The sequence below is a fragment of the Fringilla coelebs genome (assembly GCF_963513975.1).
Source record: "Fringilla coelebs genome assembly, chromosome: 21".
Taxonomy (NCBI): Eukaryota; Metazoa; Chordata; class Aves; order Passeriformes; family Fringillidae; genus Fringilla; species Fringilla coelebs.
Window position 1 is genome coordinate 11,567,910 of NC_140047.1, and position 26,893 is coordinate 11,594,802.

The following is a 26,893-nucleotide window of genomic DNA, read 5'->3' on the forward strand; positions in this document are numbered from 1 at the left end:
CTTACATGTTTGGATGAACCAGCCTCACAGATCTGTACCCACCCACTGCCTGTTCCTCAGAGGAAAATAAACTGCCAGGTCTGTATTTTCATTAGCAGTTTCAGTCCAAACACTTTCTGTGAATCCTCCCATTTCCCTCCATTAGGCTGATGGCTCTTTTATGAGCTCTTTACCCACCACCTCCAAATAAACCACCAGTGACACTTCCAAAGCAAACTCCATTTAATGAGCCATCATGCCCAGCGTGCAGCTGGCCCAGGGCTATGCCTTGATGGCGAATTTCCGGGCCGGGTATAAACGTTCCTTTCGCTGCTGCTTCTTGGTCTTCAGGTTCTCCTCGTGCTTGTTGAGCCGGCGCCGCATGGCCCGCGTCTTCTTGGGCCGCAGGTCCAGGGGCTTGTACTTCTTGCCCTGTTTGCCAAGACACACAGCAGCTGAGCTCAGACACTGCTCCCAGCTGAGCTCCCGCCCCAGCCTCTTTTCCTTGGGACTACCACTGCAGTGCTGGGAAACACGAGTGCACTGTACCTTTTTTAGCAGCTCTGACTCAGGTTTAAGTAAGGCCGAATATTACAAGCCCCACTTATCCAGAACCTCTTGAAAAGATCTTTTTTCCCCACCCAATATGGTCTAATTCAAACTCCAGGAAGTGATATTCTAAAAATTACAGAACCAAATAGAATTAAAGAATTTCTTGGTCACCTGCGAGATGAATCAATTGAAAGTAAGAGTATCTGCATTTCTGCAAACCGCATCTCCCAGCAAGTCCACCCCACCCCACAGAAGGGATGCTGCCAGAGGATCCTTCTGCAAAAGCAGACTCACACCAAGCTTGCAGAACTCTTGCACTAATACTTAAAAAGCAACTATGACCAAAGAACTTTAAACTGAACATAAATTATGTTTTTTCACAGAGTTTTAAGTAGCAGTCCTTCCCACAGACTTTGTAATTGCGAACGGCAAGAGTGTAAAGGCCACTTACGGAAAATACCTGTCCTTACCTTATAGAACTTCCTCAAGTTCTCCTTCTGGGTCTGGTTGATGACAGTCAACACTCTGGCAATGGATTTGCGCACCACACGGCTGCAGGTGGGAAAGAGAGGGATCTGAGCACACCCTGCAGGAGCAGCTCCGCGGACCGAACCCGGGGCACAGAACCTTACACAGTGCCCCACTGCAGCAAGCAGCGGCAGCGCCCGGCTCAGCTCCTCTGAGCACAGACGCACCGGCCCTCAGGCCTACTGAGATGCACTGCTTTTCCACGCGGCTTTTCAGGTTTTTCTTTTCCACAGCACACAGCCAGCACAGCCTGCGAGAGCAGCCCTCAGGCACGGCGCCCGCGGGCCTCGGCGGCCCCTGCCCAGCTGCCCTCGCCCCCGGCCCCACTCACATCTTGGACAGTTTGGAGGCGGCCCCGCCGGTCACTTTGGCCACGCGCAGCTGCGACAGCTCCACCTTCAGATCCTCCAGCTGCTTCAGCAGCTCCTCCTTCTTCTTCCCGCGCAGGTCTCGGGCCTTGATCTTGGCCTGCGGGCGGCGGACAGGCCGTCAGTGTCCCCGCCCGACCCCCGGGCCCGCATCCCGCCCACCCTCAGGCCCCGCGGCGCGAACATGCGGGCCCAGAACTTCCGGGATTCCCGGGCCCGGTGGGACGGGGGGGATGCCCGGATGGCGTTCCCGCGGGATGCCCGGTGGCCGTTCCCGCGGGATGCCGGTGGCTGCCCGGGTGGCGTTCCCGCGGGGTGCCCGGTGGCCGTTCCCGCGGGATGCCGGTGGCTGCCCGGGTGGCGTTCCCGCGGGGTGCCCGGTGGCCGTTCCCGCGGGATGCCGGTGGCTGCCCGGGTGGCGTTCCCGCGGGATGCCGGTGCCGTCTCCGCGGGATGCCGGTGGATCCCGGTGCCGTTCCCGCGGGATGCCGGCGGATTCCCGACGCGCGGCCCGGCTCTCACCATGGCGGGCGGCGCGGCGCAGAAAGGCGGAAGCGGCGCAGGGAGAGGGGCGGTGGCAGGGCCGGACCGTACCAACGCGCGCTGGGCGGGGGGAGGAGCCTGCGATCCGCGCGCCCCCCGCGGGAGGCACGGTGGTCCCGCCCGGGGCGCTGACAGGCAGGGCGGGAGGCACGGCCGGCCCCGGGCTCGGGGGCTGCAGCCCCGCGGGAGCCGCTCGGTGCTGCGGCTGCCGCCCCCGCTCTCTGTCGGCCTCGGGAGCCCGTCAGAGCGCAGCCGGTGTTCCCACGCTGGCCGAGGTGCGGCACTCTTACACCGGCAGTGATGGGGACGTGATGGCGGGCGGGGCGGGAGTGGCCGCCGCGGCACCGCGGAGCAGGGGCAGGGGCAAGGACAAGGCCGTGCGCGCAGGCGTCCGCGCGGGAGGAACAGACGGACAGACAGACGGGCCGGTCTCGCTCCTTACGGCGCCACCGCCGCCGTATCCAAGCAGCCGCCGCGCCTCACCGGCAGCGCGCGGGAGGGCGGAGTCTCTCGATTGACAACCGGCACAGCCAATCAGAATGCCTTCTCGCCGTTAGCCTGGGCGCGCGGCCAATAGGAGCGCACAGGGGCGGGGCCGGCCGGCGCGGACCGGCGCGAGGCGGCAGCCGCGCTTCCCGAACCTCGGCGGCGCTGCGGCCGCGCCCGGACCGGGACCGTGGTCGGGACCGGCGGGTGCGGACGGTGAGCGGGACCGCCCGGCAACGCCTGCCCCGCTCCGGCCCGGCCTCCAGGTGCGGGGGGCGGAGCGGCGGCGCGGGCGGACGCGGGCGGGGCGGCGGCGGGGGCGGGCGGGAGCGGCGGCGGCTGCGGGCGCCTCGGGGCAGGCCCGGCGGCGGCGCGCCCCTCACCGCGGTCTCGCCCCCGCAGAGCTCCGGGCCCGGCGGAAGAGCCCCGCCGCGCGTGGGAGCCCAGGTAAGGCGGCAGGTGCGGGCGGGGGCCCCGCGGAGCATCCCCCGGCGGCGCGGCGGGTCCGTGCCCGGTGCCGCGGTGAGGGGCGGCGGGGGCGGGAGCTGCCGAGGCCCGGCGGCGGCACGGGGCCGTGCTCGCCGCTGTCTTTGCTGCTAACGGAGAGGAGGAACACGATGTGACACGTCTAACGCTTAGGCCTGGGCTGGCAGCGTAGCCGGAATAATCACCCGAACGACCCCTCGTTATTAACTTCGCCGCCGCTCCCGCTCCCTTCCCGCCCGCCGCGGGCGAGGCTGTCGGTGCGGAGCGGCCGCTGACAGGTAGCGGCGTTCGGCATCGCCAGACGAGCCCGTTGGGATGGAACGTTGCAGGATTTTACGGGAGCAGTCTGTGCAGTGCTGGGTATCCAAGCTGCCGTTTTGCTGGAATCGTCGTGGGTTCGTTCTGATTTTAAACTTTCATCGCAGCACTTCCCTTGTCACCAGTTTGTTTTTGTACAGAGAGGTGTCTTGGACAATAGGTGACGTGAGATGCCCTTGGGGACAGAAGCTGGATGGTTGTTATGTTATGTCATCCCCTCAAATTTCTTGCCTTATAAAAATGTCCGTAACCTGTTAAAACATTCAGGATCAAGACTGCAGGTTTTCAGCTCTAGATCTAATCTCCCACCACAGAATAGGACCTGTTTTCATCAATGTCTGAGTTGCACGTCTCTCATTTAATAACCAGACTCCAAGCTTCTACGGTTTAGCTCTGTTTGGGCCAAGCATTTCTGGTCCTCCAACCTGCAAAGTGGACCCCTTAATATAAAAAAAAAAAAAAAAATCTGGATTTTACATGAGCTATCCAAATGCAACTTGTAATTCCTGGCATCTTGTCCAGCTAATGCAAAGCAGCGCTGTGGGACCATATGAAGACTAAAATGTGAGTGAGTCTCCCAGTATGTGTGTGCTTCCTTCTGCTCCTGTGGGCAGTGGGACTGCTGTGGTGGTAACAGTCTTTGCAAATGGTAGAAAATCATCCTGGTATGAGTTTTGCTGTGGGATCTGCAGGGGCAGTTCCTGGCTGGGGTCTCCTCACCCCACCTGACCCTGTGGTGAGATGGTTGTGCTGTCCCTAGCACGGTGGAAGAAGCACTCCAGGAGTCTGGTGCCCTGCTGGGGATCATATGTGTAGAAAAAAGAAGCTTCATTTTCAAATCAGATGAATGCAGTTTCATTCAAGATGTTTGGATCAATTGGACCACGATTTATGTTAAATGAAAGAAAGAGTGAGTCACTTCACCATGAGCAGAGAGCATTATTCTCCAGTCATCCTGGGCTGCCAGAGCAATACAGACAGTCACGAATGCGATGGCCAGGTCCTTTACTGCAGGAAATAGAAAAACCATTCACAGAAACTATATGGAGAGAGGGAATATTTTGTTGTTCTACAGAGGAGAATGTGATCATTGTTCTGTCTTGAAATGTAGCTACAATACGCTATCAAAATTCAGTTGGCAATCCATGTCCCTTACAAACAAGGGAATATTTTATCACAACAATGTCTGGTTGGGCTTTGCTCTCCGTGTAAGAATGATACCGTGTTCTGTGCTCTTTTGAGAAAGTCGATCTACAAGTGATAAAGATGCTGAAAGTGCATTCCAGCGGGAGGAACATGAAGCTCATTGTTAATCATTTCTGTGCCGCTGTTTTATTTTGTGGAGGGAAGTAATAAAAATGGAGTGTAACGATTCAAAACATCGAGAAGCTTCTGACCCGAGTCAGTTCTGCATTGGGATCAGGTGGTGGTGTCCGTGGCCTTGCCGGGAGGCACCGGTTTGGGGAGGTGGGAGCTGGGGGCTGCAGCTCTCCCGCGGCTGCTGCTCCCGTCACATGATGCTCTGCACAGTTTCCTGCTCGCACTGCAGCTGCCTCGCTGCCGTGTGCCACTCACATCTCCCCTCTTCTTGCATCACTTTTATTCTGATTTAGCTCTGTTGGCATTAAATGGAGCTGTTGATGATCTGCTGCGGCACAGATGGATAATGGGAATTCATTGGATTATCTGGACACGTTACTTTGTTGGTTTATCTTTTATTCTGCTTGGTGTGCTCTGGGTAAGGAAGGAAGATCTCTGGTGTGAAAGTCTGTTCTGAGGTGGTGTTACTGCCTTAAGAGCTGCAATGGAGCTGATATTAAACAAAAACCCCCAACACCCCCACTAGTCCCCTAAAGCACAGTGCAGCTATTGGATTCTGACCATAAAAACCTGGATGTTGATGTCTTTTTACACAGAACTTTACACAGTTCTCATTTTTTCATAAAAATTATTGCTTCCATCAGAGCAATCTTGGGAGAAGGACAACCAAGACCTGTACATGCAGATTTTATAATAATTTTGTTTGGTGTTCTTAAATAAGAGCGTTCTGCAGGCTTGGCTTTTATAGCTAAGGTGCACTGCTGAAGCACAAAAGCTCTGTTCAAGCTGTGTAATTTTTAAACAGGCTGGAAACAGAGGTATGGTATGGAGCATGTGTTGCAGCAAGAGGAGACAGTTCAAAGGAGTGGACCAAGTTGTGTGTGGGAGCTGCACTGAGGGTCAAATGGAGGTCTGGTTCTGTAAAGTATGTAAGGAAGTTGCCAACACAAATATTACCTTGCAGCTTACATGTGCTGAGAGAACGCAGCACAGCCCTGCAGCAGGGATGGAGCAGAGTAACCATCAATCTGGTTCCCTGAGGATGTCAGTCAGGAAAGGAAGTGTGTGCTGCCAGACAGCCTGGATGAAACGGCAGGTTTAGAGGACTTGTTGTTTGAAGTATTTTTAATTATTGCTATTAATATAATGGAACACAGACTAGAAGCTGAGTTTTTGAAATATAATTAAAGCAGGAGTCAGCAGAGGGATTTCTCTGCTGTGAGGCAGAGGCACGGCTCAGGAGCAGTGCTTGCTCAGGAAGGTGAATTCCCGGAGTGGTGATGCTCCATGCAATTCCCAAGTGTGCTGGCAGCTCCCACCAAACACTGGTTTGGAGGGAAGAAGTGAACCGAAGGGCTCAGAAAGCTTTCCCAAGCTTGTCCTGCGTTCCCTTTTGTCAGAATACAGTTCCAGTTGGAAGGCAGCCACTGGCACCTTGGCTGAGGATGGGAACAGGCTGCAGAGTGTGATGATAGCTGCCCTCCAGATCGGGCGCTGGCCTCAGCTGCCATTTGGGCCAGCCAGTAAATCATTTGGCTGGCTGGAAGGAAGCCTCTCCATCCCACTGCTGTACAGTGCAGCTCCGTGCTAGCTGTTTCATTTCAAATTAATGAGTGTACATAAAAGAGTTAAACCATCAGTTATTGTCAGACGAAAGAAAGAAAAATCTTGTAACTGGGATGCTTTTCAGGAACTTGGCTGCTGGGAAGGCGAGAGGCATGTGCTTTTCCACCCTGCTTTAGGTGATGGCTTAGTTCAAGGGGGCCCAGATTTGGCTCAGTCAACAGTTGTGTTGGCGTCTTGCCATCGAATGTGCATAAAATGGAGCTGACTGCAATTCCCTGCTCACTCTAACATGGAGGGGCAGCCGGAGGGACCCGAGGCTGCTGTGCCGTGCCGTAGGTTGGCTTGGCTCTGAGGGTTACCCTGGGATGTGCAATCCCTGCAGCACGAGCTCTTGCATTGTGACTGGGTCGTTGCTTTCGAGTCCCTGGGTTGTATTTTGGTGTCTTGTCATAACTAATGCGTTTCAGCCCTGGTTGTGCCTGTGCTCCCAAAATCTCTCTCCTTTCTCACAGTGGCTCATGTGCTTTTCCAGATGTAGGAGCTTCGTCTCTCATTTGCAGACTCTTGCTATGGTTCTGTGGCTTATGCGCATTGCCACAAAATCGAGATAAAACACAACTGGCATTTTAGCTGCTCCAAGAACATTGTGTGTAAATAAACCACTAAATAGTTCAGCCTGTGAAATGTAAATACACACAGCTCACTGCCACAGCTGATGGTGTTTTTATGTCTCCCTTATACCCTCCCACCCCTGCCAAGAGTGGGCCAGCCTGATGGTTTTTTTTCCTCTTGATCTTTCATACAAAGCAAATGACTGCTAAGTACCATGTAGGTGGTGTGCAGGCGCCACGACAGATTCATGATTTGAATTTGGATGAAAAGAAATGCTTATGTCCTCTTCCACATTGCTTCTGCACCATCTTCTGGAGATTCCTAGACTCTGATGACCCAGAAATTCTTCTTTGCTCTGACTTTGAGCTTGAGCCTGTTTTTAATAGCAAACCAGTGAAGTCAGTAGAAGAGCAGAGGCCCAACTGTGATGACATTTTTAGCCTGTGCCCTTTGTTCATCCTATACACAAAAGGTCATGAACTGCAGTGAAAAGGATCACAGAGGGCGCAGAACGGACAAAGCTGGAACAAATTGTCAGTGGCAGAAACATAAAGAAGAGAAGCGAAAGTTTTGTGTTCTGAAGGCGACTGAAGGCCACGTGCATCCCATGGTGAGATCATGTCTCTTGTGTTCAAAGGGAGTCCGCCCAGAGTGAATTCAGAGGAGTCTGCTGGTGAGGTGTGGCTTCCATGATCTCAGTGTAGGAGGCAGGAAGGGACTACACGGTTTCCATGGCATGATGTTAATGAGCACCTCCGCATGTTTCTGAGGGGAAGGATGCCAAAACTGCAGTTCTGGATACAGACAGGTGTGCTTCTAAGCAATAAAAGGATTTTTAAACATGTCTGAAACATATGTAAAGCCTGATTCTACAGACAGAGCACTTACTTGAAGTTAAAAGAATGGGATTGACGCTGCATGTTGTATTTTCCAACTCATTTGATTCAGAATGGAGTTGAATTTGTGGTGTTGCCTCTTTTCCTACAGGAAGTCATGACACTATTCCTGTTGAGATTTCACAGGTAATGCAGAGGTGGCAGCTCCCCTGAACTCTGAGCTCTTATTGTGAGGCTGCGGATCTTCTCATCCTCTGATCTGCTGAGGAAGGAATGATGCATTCATGTGAGAGTAGTAAACTTTCAGTTTGCAGAAATAAAATTTGTGTGACTTGTATAAGAGTTCTTGTGTAACTGAGTGCCTGGTCTCTGCCACTTCCACTGGCCACAGCAGTGTGCAGCTGGGGAATGTGCGTGCCTGGGTTTATCTTGTTTTCTTATTTATCCCCTGCCCGCTCCTTTCCCTTTTTTAGGAATGCACGATCAGGCTTCCTCTTTTTTCTTCTTCTCCAAGCAGCTTTTCAACCCCTTGTCTGATGTAACTGTTGTTGTTGTAGGGGGAAAGTCCTGAAGATTATCTAGTGAGTAATTTTCACAAAATTCAAAAGAAGTTGAAGTAATGTGTTTAGTGCATCTATTAAAGGGAAGGCCAGACAGAAGAAAGTTGTTGTGTTGTAGGAAGCATCTGGCGAGCCCCTCAGAACGTGTGGAGCCCCAGGGCAGTGGCAGCTTGCCCTGTGCTGGGGAGAGCTGGATTTATTGGGATGCAAAGGGAAGGATCAATGCAGATCGATGTGGGACCAGGCTCCCTGTCCCTGTAGGAGCAACTGCTGGCCCTGACTGCTCGTGCACTGGGGTGTGGGTGTGTTACTACACGGGCTCATTGGGGTTTGTGTGGTTTAACTATTTATTTTAAGTGACTTCCCTCTTCCCTAATCTTTAGAGGTAACAGTATTTTTGCAAGTTAGCTCTAAAAGTGTGTACTTTAGTAGGAAAACCAGTTTCTTGGAGAATTCCCAACAGGGGGTAGTTGCTAGACATAGCTACATTTGCAGGTGATTTTGTCAGCCCTGCTGTAATTTGTACATGAAGTCAGTAATTCATTTCTCCTTAGTGCCCTTTGAAGTAAACAGACATCCAGGCAGAGAGGACATGATTTAACCAACATTATCAGTTAGATACAACAGCTGCTTATTTCTGTTTCTTAAGTTAAAGTTGCTTATCATTGTGGCATTCAGACAGAAGTGTCCCCTAAGCCCAGGCTGTGTCGTTTTCCTTGTGCATGTCCACAGAGCACTGAGCAGAGCTGGGACACAACGCTTGGGTTGTTCTGTGAGCTGGCCCTGGGCATTGCTGTCCCCTGGGACTGAGCCTTGCCAGGAGCTCAGGTGTGGGCTCAGCCTGCTCCCAGATGCCTCCTGCAGCATCCAGCAAGCTGCTGGAATAGGAGCTGGATGTGTCTGGGAGAGCTGCAGCCACTGCAGTGCAGACGTGCCCTGAGGTGAACAGTGGTTGGGGTGAGGAATGTCTGTGATCGCTTCCAAATTTTACTAAAAACCTTGGAATCATAAAGAAATCTTTCCCCCCCCACCTACATTTTGTTAAGAAATGGCTTGATGTATAACTGCTCATTGCCATTCCCTCTGAATTCCTGACTCCAGCAAGCTGTGAGGTTTTCAGTGCCTGTCTGGAGGAATTGCTAATTATTTATTTCAGTGTTTCTTGGGCAGAACTGAGTGGTGTCTTGGGAACTTCAGGGCAGTGGCTCTTGATGGAGAGTTAGGTATTCTGGCAAGAGGAATGAATTTGGTTTCTAATGCGTTTTGTGTTGTCTGAGGCTCTGTCAGGACTAGCACTCTGAGCAGATCACATGGAAACACACAGATGGTTTTCCCAAAACGTGCAGTATAGCGTTGAAAGAAAACATGAGACACGAGTGTGCCAGTCTGCAGAAGAAAAGGACAGGCAAATAGGGAGCCAAGGTAGGCATCCTGCTTGGTGAAGGTAAGATTGGCCGGTTTTGGATAGAGTTTTGGGACATGATGGTTCCAGGCTTTGTGTATGGACAACCAGGAGGTTACTTTTATCTGTGTTGGTAATTTGCAGATAAGAAATTGATACCAGCTGGACTCCTGGCTTTGTGTCACATCCCCTTTTGGCAGTGATGCTGTGGGAGATGTGTCAGGATGAAAAGTGGAAAGAGAGCTGGTCTCTGACTCAAGGTTTGACAGCTTTAAAATCCTGATAGACTGGAATGTGTTTTCCACCATTGGTTTCTGTGGAGAGCAGTTCTAGGAACATCTTCGTTTGGGGAAAATCCTGTATCAACAAGATAGATGAACAAAGTGTGTTTGCTTTGGTTTTTGGTTACTACTTGTGCCTCTAAGCAGGGAGTGGGAAGCATTTGAAAGCCAGTCAATGTTCCACAACTGAGAAGAAATGATGGCTTAAAAAAAGGCAGTTGCGTTGTACAAGTGCTCTGTCAGGAGGTCAAGGTGCCACGTCCAGGAAACTGCTCCTGATTCTGCCTGTCCTCACTGATATATGAGCTGACAGACCCCTGACATCCTCCTGTGCCCTGTGCCCTCAGGTTACACCATGGCTGCACCTTCAGTGTGTGAGGTTTCCTTTGCTCCTACACGTTGGGTGGAGAGTTGTGATCCTCCCCTTCCAGCAGGCAGCTGAATGGCAGCTTACAGTGATCCTGGCTATGGAGCAAATCTGGGAGGATGTAATGCACTTATTGAACGTATCCATGCTGGACTTGCATTGTCAGCTTGATTTCCCTGACCCAGAGCATTCCCTCATGGCTCACGAAGCCTGCCTTGCTTTGCAGGCCTGAATCCCAGGGCAGGGCCAGTGGGGAGTGCATACCATTAACTTCAGCATTCTTTTTCCCTTCCAGCTAAGCCTGGAAAACCTTAGCCAAAAGACAGCAAACCACAGGGAAGTGGAGACGTGTGTGATGTAAGTGACATCTGACTTTAAAAATACTGTCCAGCACCGTGAAACCTCTATCCCATATCCCTCCTCTGCTGCCCTTCAGCTGCAGCTTTAGCTGCCATCCTTTGGGGTATCTGTGAAGCTCTGCTGCTCTGGGTGTTGCAATGGGATGAATTTGTAAAATCCAGTAATGTATTGCATTAAGCAAACCTGGAATTGTGTTCTGAGAGCTTGTAGGGAAGAACCTGGCACACCAAGTGTGGGGCTTGGCGAGCACGGCTCTTCTGCCTTGTATGGCCTGAGGAGTTGGCAATATCTTTGAGAGAATAATAAGTTCTGCTGGAAGCCACCATTTTCTGACTTATTCTAACAGTCTTTTAAACCAATGTTTCAATGTCTCCTTCTGCAGACTCTGAAGAGCATTTTTTAATGTGTTACTTAAGAAAAAATTGTCATTCAAAACATCCCAACAGTTTCTTTTGCACTAAAGAAGCAAAAAGCATCAAACAGAGAACAAGAAATTAAGTAGGTGATATTCCTGGTATAGTTGGCTGTCAAAACTGGGAGAACTGTCTGTCTGCAGACGAGCAGGGATCCATGTGATAACTTCTAGTATCAAGGAGAAGGAGAGGTCCCCGTTGTGGATGTGCTCCTGGTTGCTTTTTATTTACATTGTTCATTTGGAGCTGAGCAGTCCCTTAGGAAAGGGCCGTGTCAGGAGCTGTATTCCTCCCTTTACTGTGCCCACTTGCTGTTCTAATAATAATTCTCCCTCCTGTCTGTACTGCTGCTGCATTACAACACAGTCCTTAGTGCAGGAGCACCTCCTCCTCTCCTGAGCTGCTCCTGATAGTAGCTCTTCCTTTGTACAGCACCAAATACCACCCCCTCCAGAGCATGATAAGCCAAAACCAGTGCATGAAATAACTAATTTTATTTTCCTTCTCTGTCAGCTGGAAAAGCCAGCTTCACATATTTTTCTGGCCTTCCAATACCTTTCACATTGGCAGGCTTTGGATTTTCTTGTGTATCTTTTATTGATTGCATAAATGGCCTCTTCACAGTGGGTCTGGTGAACTCCTTGCATGTGAGAAGTACTTGGTTTTAAAAAACAACCCAAAGCCTAGCTGGTTTTATTTGCCTGTATCAGAGCTGACACGGGTTATGTTCATTGGCAGTGGTTGGGGTTGTTGGGTCGTATAACTTAAGGGTGATGTAAAATAAAATTCACTGCCATGAAATTAAAAGAGCGATATCTAGATTGTATGAAACATACTTTGCAACTTAAGCAAGCTCCTCAATTTTTGCAAAAGTGTCTGAAGCTGCTCTGGAGTGCCTGGACTGCCACGGTGGAGCGCAGAACCTACGGGCTCGCTGCAGGATTTAGGTCACCCTTGCTGTGGAGCACACAGGACCTGGGGTATTGTCCCTCTTCCTGAAATTCCTGAATCACCTCCTGGCTACTTCTGACATTTGTTTTTCAGGTCTCACTGTTCACTCCGATCTCATATGTTGGTGCTCTAAGTACTTGGTGTTGTTTGTTCTGTGCTGTGTAAATGTGAATGTTTGCAGGTTTCAGGCCCAGGCTGGTGCTCACAGTCTTCACATCCTTCTTGCCAGGCTCATGCCAAAGCTTGTGACATCTGGGTGCTGTGTTTTGGACTCTGGCACCTGTATTGCAGTTACCTGACAATGTAGACACTTTTTACCTTTTTCTGGAGCTCTTCAGCAAGTGGTTTGTGCAATACCCCCATGGCCTTGCTCTGGTGCTCTGGTGGGCTGTCACGTGGGTGTGTAAAAACAGGTCTGTGTGGGCTGCATCTTGTCTAAACTGGGGAATCATGAGACTGCTTGGTTGGCAGGATGGCCCTCTAACTTACCCCAAAAAGCTGGGTGGAAGCTGCCAGTTTCTCCTGCGTTTGTTAGGCATGAAGTGTTTGTTCAGGGAAGCATTTCTGAGGCATCTTCAGTTATTATGAAGGATTTTTTTGTGACAGTTGCTGAAAAATGCTTCTGGGTGCTTCCAGATGGTTGGAAAGAGTGAGCTTTGCCGTTTCCTGGCTTGGAATGGGACGTGTAGGTAATGATTTGTGCAAATAGCATCCAAACAGAGGTGCTGCACAAATGGAAACCTGTTGCTTACCAGAAACACACCAGAACTGGTAGAGAAGCTGGTGGAAGTAAAAGCCCTCTGCATGTGCCCAGTTAGAGGTGTGTTTATCCTGCACAAAAATCCTGAGCAGGGCAGAGCTGAAGACCTAGCAGCCGTTTCCAGAGATGTTTTTGTTGTTGTTTCTGCTGCAAAATCTGTAGCTCATCTTTTTATGCTCAAAAGGATAATTTGATATCTCTGTACGTTTGGAGTAAGATTTTTAAAAGCCACTCTGCCTCTGTAAGCTTTCATGTTCCCTTACTTACTCAATACTACAATTACCTACCTTATATCTTAGTTTTTTGTTCAGGTGATTATTGTGCCGTATAACATTTTACTCATATGAAGAATAAAAAGGGATCTGCAGGTATCTTTGTGAGCAATGCAGGCCATGGAATTAAACAGTCACGAGCATGCAGAGAGGAAGGATGGTAGGGTACTTTTTAGCATTCTGGCTAAATTTGCCCTTTTTTAGCAATAGGAGCCATTGAGCTACAGTTTTCAGCAGTAACAGAAGAAAATTAAATGTAAAGAGAACTGAGGCTAGTCTCTAAATACAGCTGCAGGATAAATACCTCTGCAGAAGGCAAATTTTAGGAGGATTTCTTTGTCCAAGTGTGAAACCCAAGTGCTGTTTGTGCTACAGTCCTTTTATTGTTAGTTTTGTGTTTGTGAAGACAGTCCTCAGAATTATTTTATTTTGTGACTATTGTACCACTGTTACTTTTAATTTTGCTCTGTTAACTAGTGCATTGTTCAATAATTAGTCCCATGCCTTGATTCTCAGCTGTTTTTTTTAATGAGTCTTGAGAAGGGTAACCTGTGGAGAACTGCATGCTCTGTGTTACATCCCCATGGAGCTGAACATGCATCTCAGTCTGGATGAGTTCATAGCAGCCGTTGATTTTTGGGTAATATGGCTGTTTTTATCTCCATAGGACTGAGCTTGCCCTAAAAGAAACCATGTCATCAGGGGGAGCTGAAGATGATATTCCTCAAGCAGAGAGAAAAACGGTGACAGACTTTTGCTACTTATTGGATAAATCTAAGCAGCTCTTCAATGGCTTAAGGTTAGTGGATTTTTGAGAGTATTCCTTCAGAAAAGCCTTGGAACACACACTGCAGTATGTGATGCTGAAGTCAGTACAGTGAACATTTCAAACCCAAACCCAGGAAGTTTTTTTAGGTGAGAATAACGCACCCCTGTATGGGTACTTTTGGACCATGTATGTGAGTATGTTTGTAGGAGCAGAGGTTCCAGTTTACAGTAAACTAGAATTTGGAAGTCTATTAAATTGATGTGATTATTGCTGAAATGGTGTGTTTGAGGACCACAGTTAAGGATTAGGTGTGACTGTGTGCAGTCCACAGCATGCAAATGCAAACCACTACTGTCTCTGTGGAAAAAGAAAGGAATGAGGAGGATTTTTCTGGATGGGAGGAAACTAGGAGAGGGAATATCTTTGGGGAAGAAATTTAGGAAGTGACAAACAGAAACATCAAAACCATGTCCTGTATATGTCTGCTGAAACAAGTGCTTGATCTGAACTGTGGGAAAAGGTAAAATCTACATTTATCTACTAAGCAGCTGCAACAACAGCTGGAAAGTCCAACCGGTTTGTCTGCAGGGGAATACACGTTTGGACAGTAATATGGATATCCTGTTTATGTCAATATATGCTGAGTTAAACAGCATGTATCCAAAGCTGCTTTATTTCTAAGCTTTGCTGTAGAGTCTCTTAAGTAACAGGGGTTTGAGCTCATATCTGGCTGGCAGTTCAGCCTCTTACTGGTCTCTGAGTAATGCTGTATGTTTGGGCCCTTATAGCTTGCTGTTAGTCAAACACAGATGGTTAGCAAAGATGCTTTTAATTCCTCCGCCCCCCGCTATTGATAATCCTTTCATGTGCTTTAGAAGTTGATTACCAAATCCAAAACAAACATTTTGTGCTCCAAAATCTGAATGGCAAATGGGCAATAGAGACAAGGGGTTCTTGGTGATTGTGTTTGACCCCCCATGAAAGACAGTCTAAAGCAAAAGGGCTGAGATCTTGAGACCAGGATTTCCAGCACTTTATATGACATTACTCTGGCTTTCTGATAGATTTTGCTTGAAATTTTGGCCTGAAATGAACGTAGTTCATCTGTGGCTGTGTGCTGCTCCAGTTCAGGTCAGAGAGGTGGCAGAGAACCTCCAGCCATTCTGTGCCTCCTTTGCCATGGAGGGAAGTAGTGCTTCTGTCAGATTTTGAGATGAGAGATGGACTTTCTCAGTGTATCCATGGTACTTTTCCAGAAAGAAACCTTCTTGTCTAGCTAAATGAAAAGAAAATGGAGAATACCTTTGGATGAAGTATGGTAAATAAAATTAGAGATGGGATTAAGCAGCCAGTGCTGCTGTGTGAAAATAGGAGTATTGCAGAACAGGAACCTCTGTCCTTACTGTAACCTGGCACAGTTACTTCTTACACTTGACCACCATTTCACCTCTAAGACCTGTTATTCCCATGGGCATAATGACAGGATAAAGCAACATTATAATTCTCAGGTATCTGCTCTGTTAGTGCTTGTTCTCAGGGGAGTTCACCTGGAAATGTCTTGGCAAGCATCCCAATTCTTAGTTCACTTGCTTCATAATAAATGCATTTGATTCAGGCATGACACCTTCAAAACAGATGACGCCCTTTGCTGCAGTGTTTTTTGCTATTCTCTTGCCCCTACCATTTTTCATAGAAAAGAAGTGATGGGGGAGGGAGAGAAGAGCAATGATTTCCTCCCCAAAACCTCCTCTGGGCACTTCAGCTACAGGGAGCTGAGCCTATAGCTGTGTTGGCAGCTGCTTAGCTGTTGCTCCTGCCAAAAATTGCAAGGGCTCAGCCTGCCACGTCTTTGTTTCAGTAGCATTTCCTTCCTCTCTTCCCAATACAGATGCCAAATACAGCATTTGAGGAAAACATATGATGGTCTGCCAAGGTTGCTGCTCGAAAGTGTACTTTGTGCTCGTGCTCCCAGTGATAGCATCTCCTGTGGCTGTGCCTGCTAGGGTGACCCTGGGGAGTTGTCTTCCTGGTGTCTCTACCCTGGGCTATAAGTTAGAATAAACTGTTAATGAAGTGTGTTGCAATGGCTCTCTTCTCCCCTTTCCCCACTCCCACTTGATTTTTTCTTGAAAAAGGCTGGGAAGAGGGAGGCTGTAAGGAAGCAGTTTGTCATGGTGTATTGTCACTGCTGTTATTTTCTTTTAAATGTTAAAAAATGCTTAAATGTGTTCAGTATCACAAAGAAGCCTGAGACTTCAAGGAATTAAAAGACTTTCAGCAACTGTATTTTAGGGAAGGGATTGTCCCTTTGTGCTGGGCACTGGTGAGGCAACTTGTCCTGTTCTGGGCCCCTCGTGGCAAGAGAGACACTGATGGGCTGGAGCATGTCCACGGATGGGAACAAAGCTGGGGAAAGGTCTGGAGCACTAGGAGCAGCAGAGGGAGCTGGGGGGCTCAGCCTGGAGAAAAGGAGGCTCAGGAGGTACCTTCTGGTTCTGTGCCACAGCGCTTTTATCCCACTGCAGCTCAGGTTCTGGGAACAGGAGCCTGTAACTACTACAAGCCCATGAACATAAAAGGAAATTGTCTCTTTTTATCACCTGTCAAAACTGTGAATGTCTTTAAAGCTTTGAAAGTTAAACTTACAGTTATTGTAGCCTTCCTCTTTGAAGCATGCTGCTGAGTCTCTGGGACTTTCTCAGCATCTTTAATGTCCCTGTGTGACAACTTCCGTGTGGCGCTGGCCAAGCACACCTCAGCACCTTTAATTGGGTTTCAGCCAGTATTATCTGGCAGCATGGCTGAAATGAACTCCTGACAGAGAATTAATTATGAGCACGTAAGTAGTGCTGGTCTTTGTGCAGACAAAGAGTACAGCAAGAATTGGATAAAATTCTGGTCTGTCTGTGAAATTTATCCAGCAGCTACAGTAGTGTAGCAAGAGAACCAGTCTTGTGTGCCCAGTGTGAAAACCCATCATTCTAGAACATCAGAGTTTGTGTCTTCTCGTCCCATTTGGAATGTTCTAAAAGCCAAGGAATTGGAAATGGTTTCCACTCGTTGTTGCAGGCTATTGTATTGTCCTAAATAAAATCTCCAGTCCCTCCTGTACGTTTGGATTCGTTTGGTTGCCCCTTTATCCCTCCTATAGTAGTGTTCAGCCAGAGCAGTGGTGGGCCAGCAGCCTGGGCTGGGCACACCCCGCAGGAAAAGCTGCTGCCTTTGTCTCTCCTCACTGCTCTGGTGCCCTCCTGTAGATCTGGAAGTAGCAATAAGTCCTGCTATAACATGGGTCTTGAGCTCTCAAGTTGGGTGTCTAATTGCTTCTGGGTTATGTATTCCCTGTCTCCTTTGGTGGGAGGAGGTGTGCTAAAAGCCCACTCTGCAATTAGCCGAGGCTTTGGAATTACTTTGGGCTAATTCTCACCAAATAATGCACGTCCCCATGTTCTGTTAAAAAACTGCACTAAATGTCCTCTTTTGCTTATGCATCCGTCTCATGGCAAAATTTCTTGGTACACGGGAGCAGCATGTGTGATGTTCAGCACAGAGCAGTAGAGGGATGGCAGGAAGGGCAGCTCTTGTCTGCAAAAAGCTGTAGTGAAAGCACAGTAATGTATTGTCATAAATGAAGTTTTATTACAGCCATGTCAGAATACTATCAAAAGAACAAGTGCTACTGTCTGTTTCCATGGAGATCCTTCCCGTTCCCTGGGGAGCCGAGGAATCCATGGTGTTGTGCAGCTATGCCAGCTGCAATTAGGCAGGCAGGCTGCAGGAGGAATATCCGTGTGGACAGGCAGCAGTGGCTGCAGACAGCAGTGCCAAACACACGGGCACTGCCCTGGCAGAGGCTTCTGCAAGCACCGTTCGTTTGCACACACTCACACCTAGTGCAGCACAGCCAGCCGAGCTGGGCTTTGTGTCCAGGGTGTGTTAGAATGTTTAGGCTTGTGCAGAGCAAGGTGTGGAATGGGGAGGTGAAGGTGAGTGTGTTAATTAGCTACTGATGAGGTAGATGCATGAGCATCATCAGCCCTTACCTGCGCCATAACTCTGCCTGCTTAGTGATTAGTTTGTGCAGGTTCTGGTGTTTGAGAGAAGGGTGCTTTCTTGGGTTGGGATTCTTCAAGTCAACTTGTTAATTCAGGCATTCTATAGGTTAGTGCCAGGGAACTTTGATTTGTATGTTTTTTTAAAAAATTATCCATTTCAGTGTTGCTTTGTAATTACATATATTTTTATATATACTTTAACATTGAATCTTGTGGATGTGCTAATTAAATTAAATTATAGCTGCCTCTTGCTGTGTCAGAGTCTGTGCTGTACCTTGGGTGTGTGTTTGGACAGTGCCTTAGCTTCTTTTGTTTAGCTAAAATGTTTACATCTATTACAGCGAGAGAAGGTGGTGAATTGTTCCTTGCAGAAAATGCTTTCAATTTGCGTGTGTTTGTATCAAGCTGTATTTCAATGAAGATGTTGGTACCCTGAAGCACATATTTATATTCCTGTTTACCCCTTGCTACACCACCATACATTGCAAGATTTTGAGCAGCCCATTACAAGTTTGAAGGGATTTTTTTGTTTTTTAATTTGGTTAAATCCTGCCCAGATTCCTTGGCATCTTCATGGAATATCAGCACCAAGTACTGGAATGCTTTTCCAGGCTGGTAAGAGCTGTAGCTGGTAAGGGATTCATTTTACTTGTAGTAGCTGAGCTAGGTCCTTTCAAGCTGTGTGGGAAGTACAGTTGGCTGATGAGCAGAAGAATATTCATTTCCTTTCCTACCTCGGGTGCTGTTAAAGCAATTACAGTGAGCAGAAACAGGCCAGAACGCTGCTCTGAAATGGTGTGTACTGCTCTGCTTCTCTGGCTCCTTCAGAGGACATGGCAAGGTTTCCTAAAGGTGGTGCTTCGCTTGGTCTCTCCCCTCCAGGCTTGGATGTGGCATGTGCTGCTTTTCTGTCTGCTGAAGGTGGTACATCAACCAGCACAGTAATTTGAGAGAGCATTCCTTGTGGAAATCAATCTTGAATCAAATAAAAGAGGATTCTGTCTTGGAAAAGCTGTTCTACTTCCACTTGCAGAGTTGTACACCTCCTTTGAACGAGCTTTGGTGTAGATGTGTAGGGAATACGTGCTCAGTGGGACTCAGGGATTTGGTTCCCTCTGTTGCATTTATTTCATGATTCAGGTCTCTCCTGGGAGATGGGAGGAATGAGGGTTGAGAGTATGAACCTTTAAAGCCAGAATCCTTAGGAATACATCATAGTTGTGGGGTGGAAATATAGCACAGCATGGAAATCGAGGGGAGGTAGGAGAGCAGAGCGGAACTGGGTTGGCTGACTCACCTTGCAGCACTGGAGACTGACAGGAAAAAACCAGAAGTTCTCAGGTTGTGTCGTGTCACTAGCTGTGAGTGAGAGGGTGACAAATGTGGTGATGGTGTAACAGAGCCCAGTGAGTGTTAACTGTGAGCATCCATATGCTGGCCTGACCTGCTGACAGTGGGGCACTGGTTTTGGTAGTGATGTCATAGGCTGTTTCTGAAACACGGCCATATCCATTTGAAAAAGATTCCTTCCTTAGTCAGTAACAATAAATTTTATCAGTCTATATTAACTACTTTCCATCTGCTTGTTCTTGGGTAGGGTTTTTCTGTATTATGATATTTTAACAGTCCGATTTGTCTTTCTGTGCATATAACCATATAGTTACTTCTCTTTTAGCAAAATTGCAAGATATTTTCAAACACCTGTTGCATGTTCCTACATGATCATTTCCTATTTGGAGAGATCCGGTAACAACAGGTTTTGAGAAACTCTGGCAATCATGGTTCTTGTAGTTCTGGGTACAGGCAAAATTCTGAAGTATGTGAATGACTCCTGAACAAAGCAGTTCTGACTTAGACACAAACGTGCTTCTGTCATGTTGGGCTGACTGGATTCTGCTTCCTAATTCTGCTTTTGTCACTGTCTCTTGCAGGGATTTACCTCAGTATGGGCAGAAGCAGTGGCAATCCTATTTTGGGCGGACATTTGATGTTTACACCAAGCTCTGGAAGTTCCAACAGCAGCACCGGTAAGGCAATGTTGTAGGCAGATGTGTTGTGTGGGTTTAAGTGCAGCTTTAATCTCTGGAATGCCCAGAGCCCCAGCTAAGATTGAGATTTCACTGTGTTGTTCAAGCATGAAGGGAGAAAACAGCAGCTTCCTGCAGTGCTCACAGTCTGTTGAATTAAAATGTTGCAGAGTGTTTAGTGCGACTTTTTTAACAAACCCTTTTGCTCTACCTGAGTGTGTGGTGCTTTAATTTCTTACTGAGGAGGTGATGGATTCTGCAGAGCAGAATCTGGAATGGTGTGAAGTCTCTTGCTGCAGCGTGGGCTCTGATCCTTCACACCTTCCTCTGGCTGCATAGTCTGCGTGTTCTCCTGGGAAGTGGTGACCTTTTGTTGTGTGTATTTTGTGCAACGCACTTATGTCTGGTTCTGGCAAGTTTATGCAAGATAAACGGCCCTTCTTGTGGGGTGTGTGTGCTGCTGGCTCTGTGAGGGGCTGCTGCTGGCAATGCTGCACCCGTAATGAAAGCTGAATTTGGCCCTGCAATGGCTCTTTGTCTTGTCTGGTGGGATGTTCTGGGATATTTGGGAATCCTTTTAATCTTTCTTTTCTCTCTTGCGACATAGACAAGTATTGGACAATCGGTATGGGTTGAAGAGGTGGCAAATTGGGGAAATTGCTTCCAAGATTGGGCAGCTCTATTACCATTATTAGTAAGTAAGCACAGAAGAGGATTCAGTGGGCAATGCAGGGTTAGTGGCAGCTGCATGCCAAATGTGTGGATGCTCAGTCAGGAGGAATCAGTGCTTGGGCTGAGTCATGATGTCTGTTTGTGAATGAGGGCCCTGGGGACTGCAAGGGGTGCTGCAGGGAAGGGCTCCTGTGAGCCTGGTGCCACTGGTACTGCCCAAGGACTTCTCTCTGCCTCCAAAGTGTCTTCCACGTGTGCTGCATTAGAATGTTGTGGGAAAATGTGATTTACAGGTTTGGGAGCCTAATGTTCCTTTTTGCTGTTCAGTGACCCCATCACCCTGCGTGTGGTGCAGGACGGGCAGCTTTGATTGTTATCTGAAATGGGATCCAAGCTCTGACACATCCCACAGTGAGAGTCTGGCTCTCCTAGGATGGCACTTGAGGAGGGAGCTCTGCCAGGGATGCACAGGCTGCCTGAGGGGCAGGAAGGGAGGGTTTGGTGTGGCTTTGCCTGTGAGGCAGTGAGCTGACGCCCCTGTTCCCCGCAGCCTGCGCACCTCTGAAACCAGCTATCTCAACGAGGCTTTCTCCTTCTACTCAGCCATCAGGCAGAGGTCCTACTACTCCCAAGTCAACAAAGAAGACAGGTATGTCTGAATGGAGGCCCTTGTTTTTTCAAGTCTAGAAAGGTGTGTGGAAGCAGCAAGGAGCTATAAACTGTCGGAGCATAACTAGGATAAAATCCATGTTGTTGAAGGAAGTTTCTTTTAATCCTTCTGCCACTATTGAAAAATGCAGGATAAATAAGAGCTTTGCTATATGACTGGAATATTCTGTTACCTGGTCCTGGATAGAAGGCTATTAGCCCCAAAGTTTTGTCATTTTAAATCCTGAGCAATATCAGTGCTGGGAGCTAGAATGCTGTGGGTGGAAGATGGGTCAGCTGGGCTGAAGCAGAGGAATCTGTGTGATTCTCCTCAGGCCTTTCAGGGGAACAGCAGCTCATACTGCAGTACAGCAAGGTTTGAGCAGCCAGCCATGATATCTGACTCCCATGCCCCTGTCAAGTAAGGAGGCTGTTGCTTTCTTAAGTTATTTTTTATGTCCCTGTACTCAATTTTAACTAAACCTCCAAGCAACCAGGTGGCTATTCATCACCACATGAGTTCAGTCAGAGCTCTTAATATGCAACTGTTCAGCCCTGCTGTGGTCTTAAACTCCTCCTCTCCCTTACCCCTGCTACCTGCCTCTGTTCTATTTTAATCTCAGATTTGGCTGTGGTGTTTTTGTTGTTGTGTCTAGGCCTGAATTAGTGGTTAAGAAGCTGCGTTACTATGCAAGGTTCATAGTGGTTTGTCTCCTGCTCAACAAGATGGATGTTGTAAAGGACCTTGTAAAGGTATGCTAGAATCAGGATAAAGGTGCTGAGGGGTGGGAGGTTGCTGATCCTTGCTTTTCTAGTCTTATGGACATCCAACATAGGAATACCTTCTGTCATTCAGACATTTAATAATGACACTTCAGGATCAAATTATTTGGTTGCATTATTTGAACAGCAAGTAAAAATATTCCAATAGCTGCAGCCCAGACAGGGAGGTGCCCTGGAAGTGCAGCAAAGGAACAGCAAGCTGCTCCCCACAGCATATGCTTCCCAGCCCCTCTGACAACCTCGCTTCAAGCAGTTCCTGGGCTTGACAGCTTTGTGTAGGTTGCATTGCTGTGTGTGTCACAGCTCCCTTGAACTGCAGGCTTCGCCTAGCACAGCTAAACCAGCCACACCATCCCCTTTCTCAAGGTATTTAAAGTTCCTTGCAAGCTGAAATTTGAGTCCCTGGTATCCATAGCTTATGGTAATAACCAGTGACATAGCTGTGAGTGGGATAATTATACTTAACTCCAGATATTCTTTGCATTTGGACCTACGTAGAAGACAATTTGCATTGCCAGAACTCAGTGTAGCATTGGCATCCTGTCTGCTGAAAGGGCGCGTTTTGGCTGGCATGTTAGTCAGGAGTGTGCTGCATATGTTCTCAAGGAATTTATTTATTTATTATTCTTAAAGGCCAGCACAGCTAACAAAATATAAGGTTACTGACTGCCTGTTAAAGTTTGGTTTTAGGAGTGACTGTGTCTATCTCTGAACTGTTTACATCAGGAGCTGTCAGATGAAATTGAAGACTACACGCATCGTTTCAATACTGAAGATCAGGTGGAGTGGAACCTGGTTCTTCAGGAAGTGGCAGCATTTATTGAGGTGAGAATAGCATCCCCTGTAGTTTCAGAGTTTTCTGTCTTGTTGATGGAAGTGTTGCTGTATCACCACATTTGTGAGGGAAGCAGGTGTGCCAGTGCAGGGACAGTATGCCTGTCCCATGAATCACTGACACGCGTTCACAGGAATATTTAAACATTGCCAGAATGGGTGGCACCATTATCATTCACTCTCCTCCTTTGCTATTCATTTCTACAAAGGGAAAGCAAGCTAAAATTATTATGACTGTAGGATTCTGCATGAATGTGTAAGGTTGTTGATGACATGTGGCTCCTCAGGTACAGTGAAGCTGAAGCAGAGTCCATGTCATTGGAGGCAATATGCTTTTCTCGCTGCTGTACCTTCATGTGCTTGTCACATGTATTTCTTGCAGTCCCTAAGAAGTTTGCTTTTCCAGCTGGGAAGGCTTTACCCTCTAGCCTGCATACAAATATATAAATAAATGTATGACAAAGTAATTTAAAAAATCTGCCTCATTTGTGAGATGTTTATTGTAAGTGCCGAGACCTGTGGACTTCTCTCTGATTGCAAATCTGTATGCTTTCCTGAATTCTTGATTTATTCTGGTTGCTTTTTTTAGGCAGACCCTGTCATGGTTTTAAATGATGACAACACCATTGTAATCACCTCTAACAGGCTTTCTGAGACGGGAGCTCCATTGCTGGAGCAGGGGATGATAGTGGGACAGCTTGCTCTTGCAGATGCGCTCATTATTGGGAACTGCAACAACCAGGTAAAGGAAATTCTGGGCACCCAGGTTTGCTTCTTGGAGTTCCCCCCTATGACATCCCTCCTGATCATACAGCAGAGATTCCAACAGAGGAGAACATTGAAGTATTTTTGTTGTGATGGTTGCAGTGGTAGCAAGAGGAAGAGGTTTCACAGAAATAAGACCTAAAAATGAAATGTTAGATATTAGATCTCTGGTACTGACCTCTTATTGTTTATATTCAACATGTCAATTAAGTAGACACAATTGATTTTCATATACTGGATTATTTGTTACAACATGCAGGCATGGGAGACCTTTAAGATACATCCAGAAAAAGCTTGACTTGAGCTTTTATATGACTTCAGCTTGTTGCCACTTCAGTGGCAACAGTAAGAGGTTTTCAAAAGACATTCTAGGTTCTGTTTTTAGATGATAATGATAGTGAAGTTGTACAAATTTCTTGGCTTCTCTCTGAGCTCTTTTCAGGTAAGCAAGGGAGTTATATTTTAACTACACTTCATCTGTCTTTGTCAGCTTTTGTCTGAATTCATGGTACATAGCCATTTCAGCACCTGATTAATCCACATCCCAGAGAAGCCTTTAATTTGGAAGCAGGGGTCTGCAGTGCAGTGACTTGGCCTGGTAGAGCAGTAACAAATAGACTTTGTCTTCTGGGAGCTCTTCTGGAAGTCATTCACAGCTCTTCAGAGACTCAAAGATGACACTGACAGATCCCTGAGAGAGAATGGTCTCTCTGGTGTGCAGTGGAGTCTCTCAGCTGGATAATTCCAGAGAAATTCTGTTTAATGTGTGTCTAGCAGAATAAACTGTGTGACTCTCTTGCAGGTCAAGTTCAGTGAACTGACAATCGACATGTTCCGCATGCTGCAAGCTCTGGAGAGGGAACCCATGAACTTGGCATCACAAATGAACAAACCCGGAATGCAGGTCAGCTCCACTTGAGTAACAAACCTGGCAGCACATCTTAACTGGGTTTTTTGTTGATTGATTGCTTTTAAGTTAGTCTACTCCTTCAGTATTGTCACTGTGCAGAACAGGTTAGTAAAGGTGGTGTAACCTACACGAGAAATTAGTGAAGAGTAGCTCAAACCTATGGACTCATCAGATTACTGAGTCAGCTGAATGTCCCTTCAGAGAAAGTATCAAGTCTTCTATCTGGGGCCAAAAGAAAATATGAAGATTTTTCATTTATTTAATTGAGATGAAGTGAATTTTGTCACTCATTTCTTGGGTGATACTTGAGAGAGTAAGAAAGACTTAGTTCACACGTTTCAGTGAGGGATAAAACCAAATTATGGTTTGAATACTGTGCATCTTGCTTTACTATGTGGTAGGAAATGAGGAATGGGCAGACCATTTGTGTGGGTAGTGTGTTGGAACATTTTAATAAATAGAAATTTAGAGGGTTATGAGGCTGCTTTGATAATATCTGGTTGTTGGGGTTTTTTGAGTAGTGTTTTGTTTCTTTCTTTTAACAGGAGTCAACAGAGAAACCAGCCAGGCGGGAAAACCCCCATAAATACCTGCTTTATAAACCAACTTTTAGCCAGCTATATACATTTTTAGCAGCATCATTTAAGGTTTGTGAAATTGGTGAATTTATTTGTAATAAAAAACCATCCAGGACTGTTTGGGAGACTGAATGAAATGTAGATCTCCACTGATCTGGAGAATAGAAAAATCTTAAGAGTGTTCTTTCATTTCATATAATGCCAAGCACAAACCAGAATGGGGGAAGTGCATCAGGAGATTGTTGCTCTTGAGCACTGTACAGCTACTGAATCTCCAGTCCTGTATCCCATTCAAACTGCAAACAAAGCTTCCCTTATGCATGGTTTGGGAGTTGGGCTCTGCGTGGATCTTGGCAGCTTTTGGGTTCCATATCTTGGAGAGCCTCAGATCTGCATAGACAGTGAAAGAGTCTGTGTGGAAGCAGATGCTTTGTCAGTGCTGCTTGGAGCTCTGATACCAGCCTAGAGGTTTGTGTGGAGAACAAGTTCAGACATTTCATCAGGTGGCACTTTTGGTCTGTTGGAAGGGGTGTCTGTGGTGGGGCAGGGCCAATCCATGCACCAAGAGCAGAGTGGAGGGGAGCCAGAAGCAGGAGTAGCACAATTACAGTGACTGTGTGTTTATGGAGGTGACGATTCAGTATTAAAATAAACTTGTACCTTTCTTCCCTTGGCCCTGGTGCCCCTGTTTGCATTGCAGGAGCTGCCTGCCAACAGCGTGCTGCTGATTTACCTGTCTGCCACGGGCGTGTTCCCATCAGGTCGTTCGGATAGTGAAGGTACAATAAAGGAATGCTCCCTGTCATGAACAGGGCTTGAATTCTCCTTATGTTCCAGGACAAGTGACCAAGAAAGATGTCACAAAGCTCCTATAAAAAGACAAGTCAATTTGATTCTCCTGTCTGCTTAGTAGGATAGCCTTTATTTTCCACAAACAGTAATTGAATCTTTGTGTTTTAATTAGTGTGCATTAGCCTGAGAACTTTTCAAAGGACACATCCAGTTTTTGGTGCATCTGAAGTAATAAAAGCCTCCCAATTTTGAAGACCACGTGGCTCAGTTGATGCATCAGCACAAAGTTCATAAAGTGGCTCCGTGGCACTCTGTGATTCTTTCCAATGCCCAGCACCAGGAGAACGTGTGGCCAGGACATGGGTGGTGGAAGGACTCAAGCAGCTGCAGGGACTGGTCTATTTGCACGCTCATTAACCTGACAATTCAAGCCCTTCTCATGATTTTTGACAATTCCCCTCACCTCACCCTCCTGTTCTTTTCAATCTAGCAGAATATTTGGATGCAGCTGCAATGTAAAAGCTGAAAACTGGTTGGCTGAAGTAAACATGGTCCAAAGATCTGTTTATATAATTCCAGAAAAAGAAAAATCAAAATAATTTTTTAACATCCTAAATATTGTAAAAAACCTCATCTGTTTGAGACTTGCATTCCTTTATAAGATGCATGCTTTGTTCACCCCAGTGCATGATTTATCAAGCTCTCAAAATGTTAAAAGAAAAAAAAAATCCCTGTCACCTTTGGACGGTGGCGGTGATTTTTTAAAAATGCTTTTAACATTTTACTTCTTGCTGCAGCTTGGTGATAGGTCCTAACTGCAGTGTGTCCTCTGAAGCCTGTGGTATGTGCCCCTCTCTGCATGTGTTGTTTTAGCTTAAGGGCTTGTGGCAGAGGCATCCAGGCTCAGTCCCTGAGGAGCTGCACTCCAGTGTGCTGCTTTCACCAAGGAACCCATCACAACTGCATTCCTTTAATAAGGCGGTGTGGTCTGCACACAGTTCTGCCTTATTAAAGGGGAGAGCAGCTGCAAGTTGCACTGTGCATTGCCTGCAAGCTGTGTGTTTGGCAGACCATGTGAGGTGTTTGTAATACTGCTAAAT

The 26,893-nt window shown here is 47.3% G+C and overlaps 2 protein-coding genes across 6 annotated transcripts in view; one reads left to right on the forward strand and one right to left on the reverse strand.

Annotated features, from left to right (window-relative positions):
- Positions 1 to 204: 204 nt before the first annotated feature.
- On the reverse strand, positions 205 to 2,005 carry RPL35 (ribosomal protein L35). Its single transcript, XM_084219976.1, has 4 exons — positions 1,950 to 2,005; positions 1,391 to 1,527; positions 1,002 to 1,083; positions 205 to 411 (listed from the first exon to the last, which is right to left on the reverse strand). Exons 1-4 carry the CDS (start codon positions 1,950 to 1,952, stop codon positions 262 to 264), a joined length of 372 nt encoding a protein of 123 aa, XP_084076102.1. The 5' UTR covers positions 1,953 to 2,005; the 3' UTR covers positions 205 to 261.
- A 657-nt stretch (positions 2,006 to 2,662) lies between these two features.
- SCAI (suppressor of cancer cell invasion) overlaps positions 2,663 to 26,893 on the forward strand; it is a 37,631-nt gene continuing 13,400 nt past the window's right edge. For 3 of the 5 annotated variants that reach the window (XR_014616676.1, XM_084219972.1, XM_084219973.1), the window contains exons 1-11: positions 2,797 to 2,903; positions 13,628 to 13,759; positions 19,716 to 19,811; positions 20,419 to 20,505; positions 21,034 to 21,132; positions 21,788 to 21,884; positions 22,641 to 22,739; positions 23,338 to 23,490; positions 24,316 to 24,417; positions 24,969 to 25,070; positions 25,702 to 25,780. Coding sequence is in view for 4 of the 5 variants with exons in the window: in XM_084219972.1 (XP_084076098.1) it covers positions 13,653 to 13,759; positions 19,716 to 19,811; positions 20,419 to 20,505; positions 21,034 to 21,132; positions 21,788 to 21,884; positions 22,641 to 22,739; positions 23,338 to 23,490; positions 24,316 to 24,417; positions 24,969 to 25,070; positions 25,702 to 25,780 (1,021 nt within the window). In the remaining variant the exon portion in view is untranslated. Of the gene's footprint in view, positions 2,723 to 2,796; positions 2,904 to 13,627; positions 13,760 to 19,715; positions 19,812 to 20,418; positions 20,506 to 21,033; positions 21,133 to 21,787; positions 21,885 to 22,640; positions 22,740 to 23,337; positions 23,491 to 24,315; positions 24,418 to 24,968; positions 25,071 to 25,701; positions 25,781 to 26,893 lie in introns of those variants that run through there. The other 2 variants (XM_084219970.1, XM_084219971.1) reach the window with 2 other exon arrangements.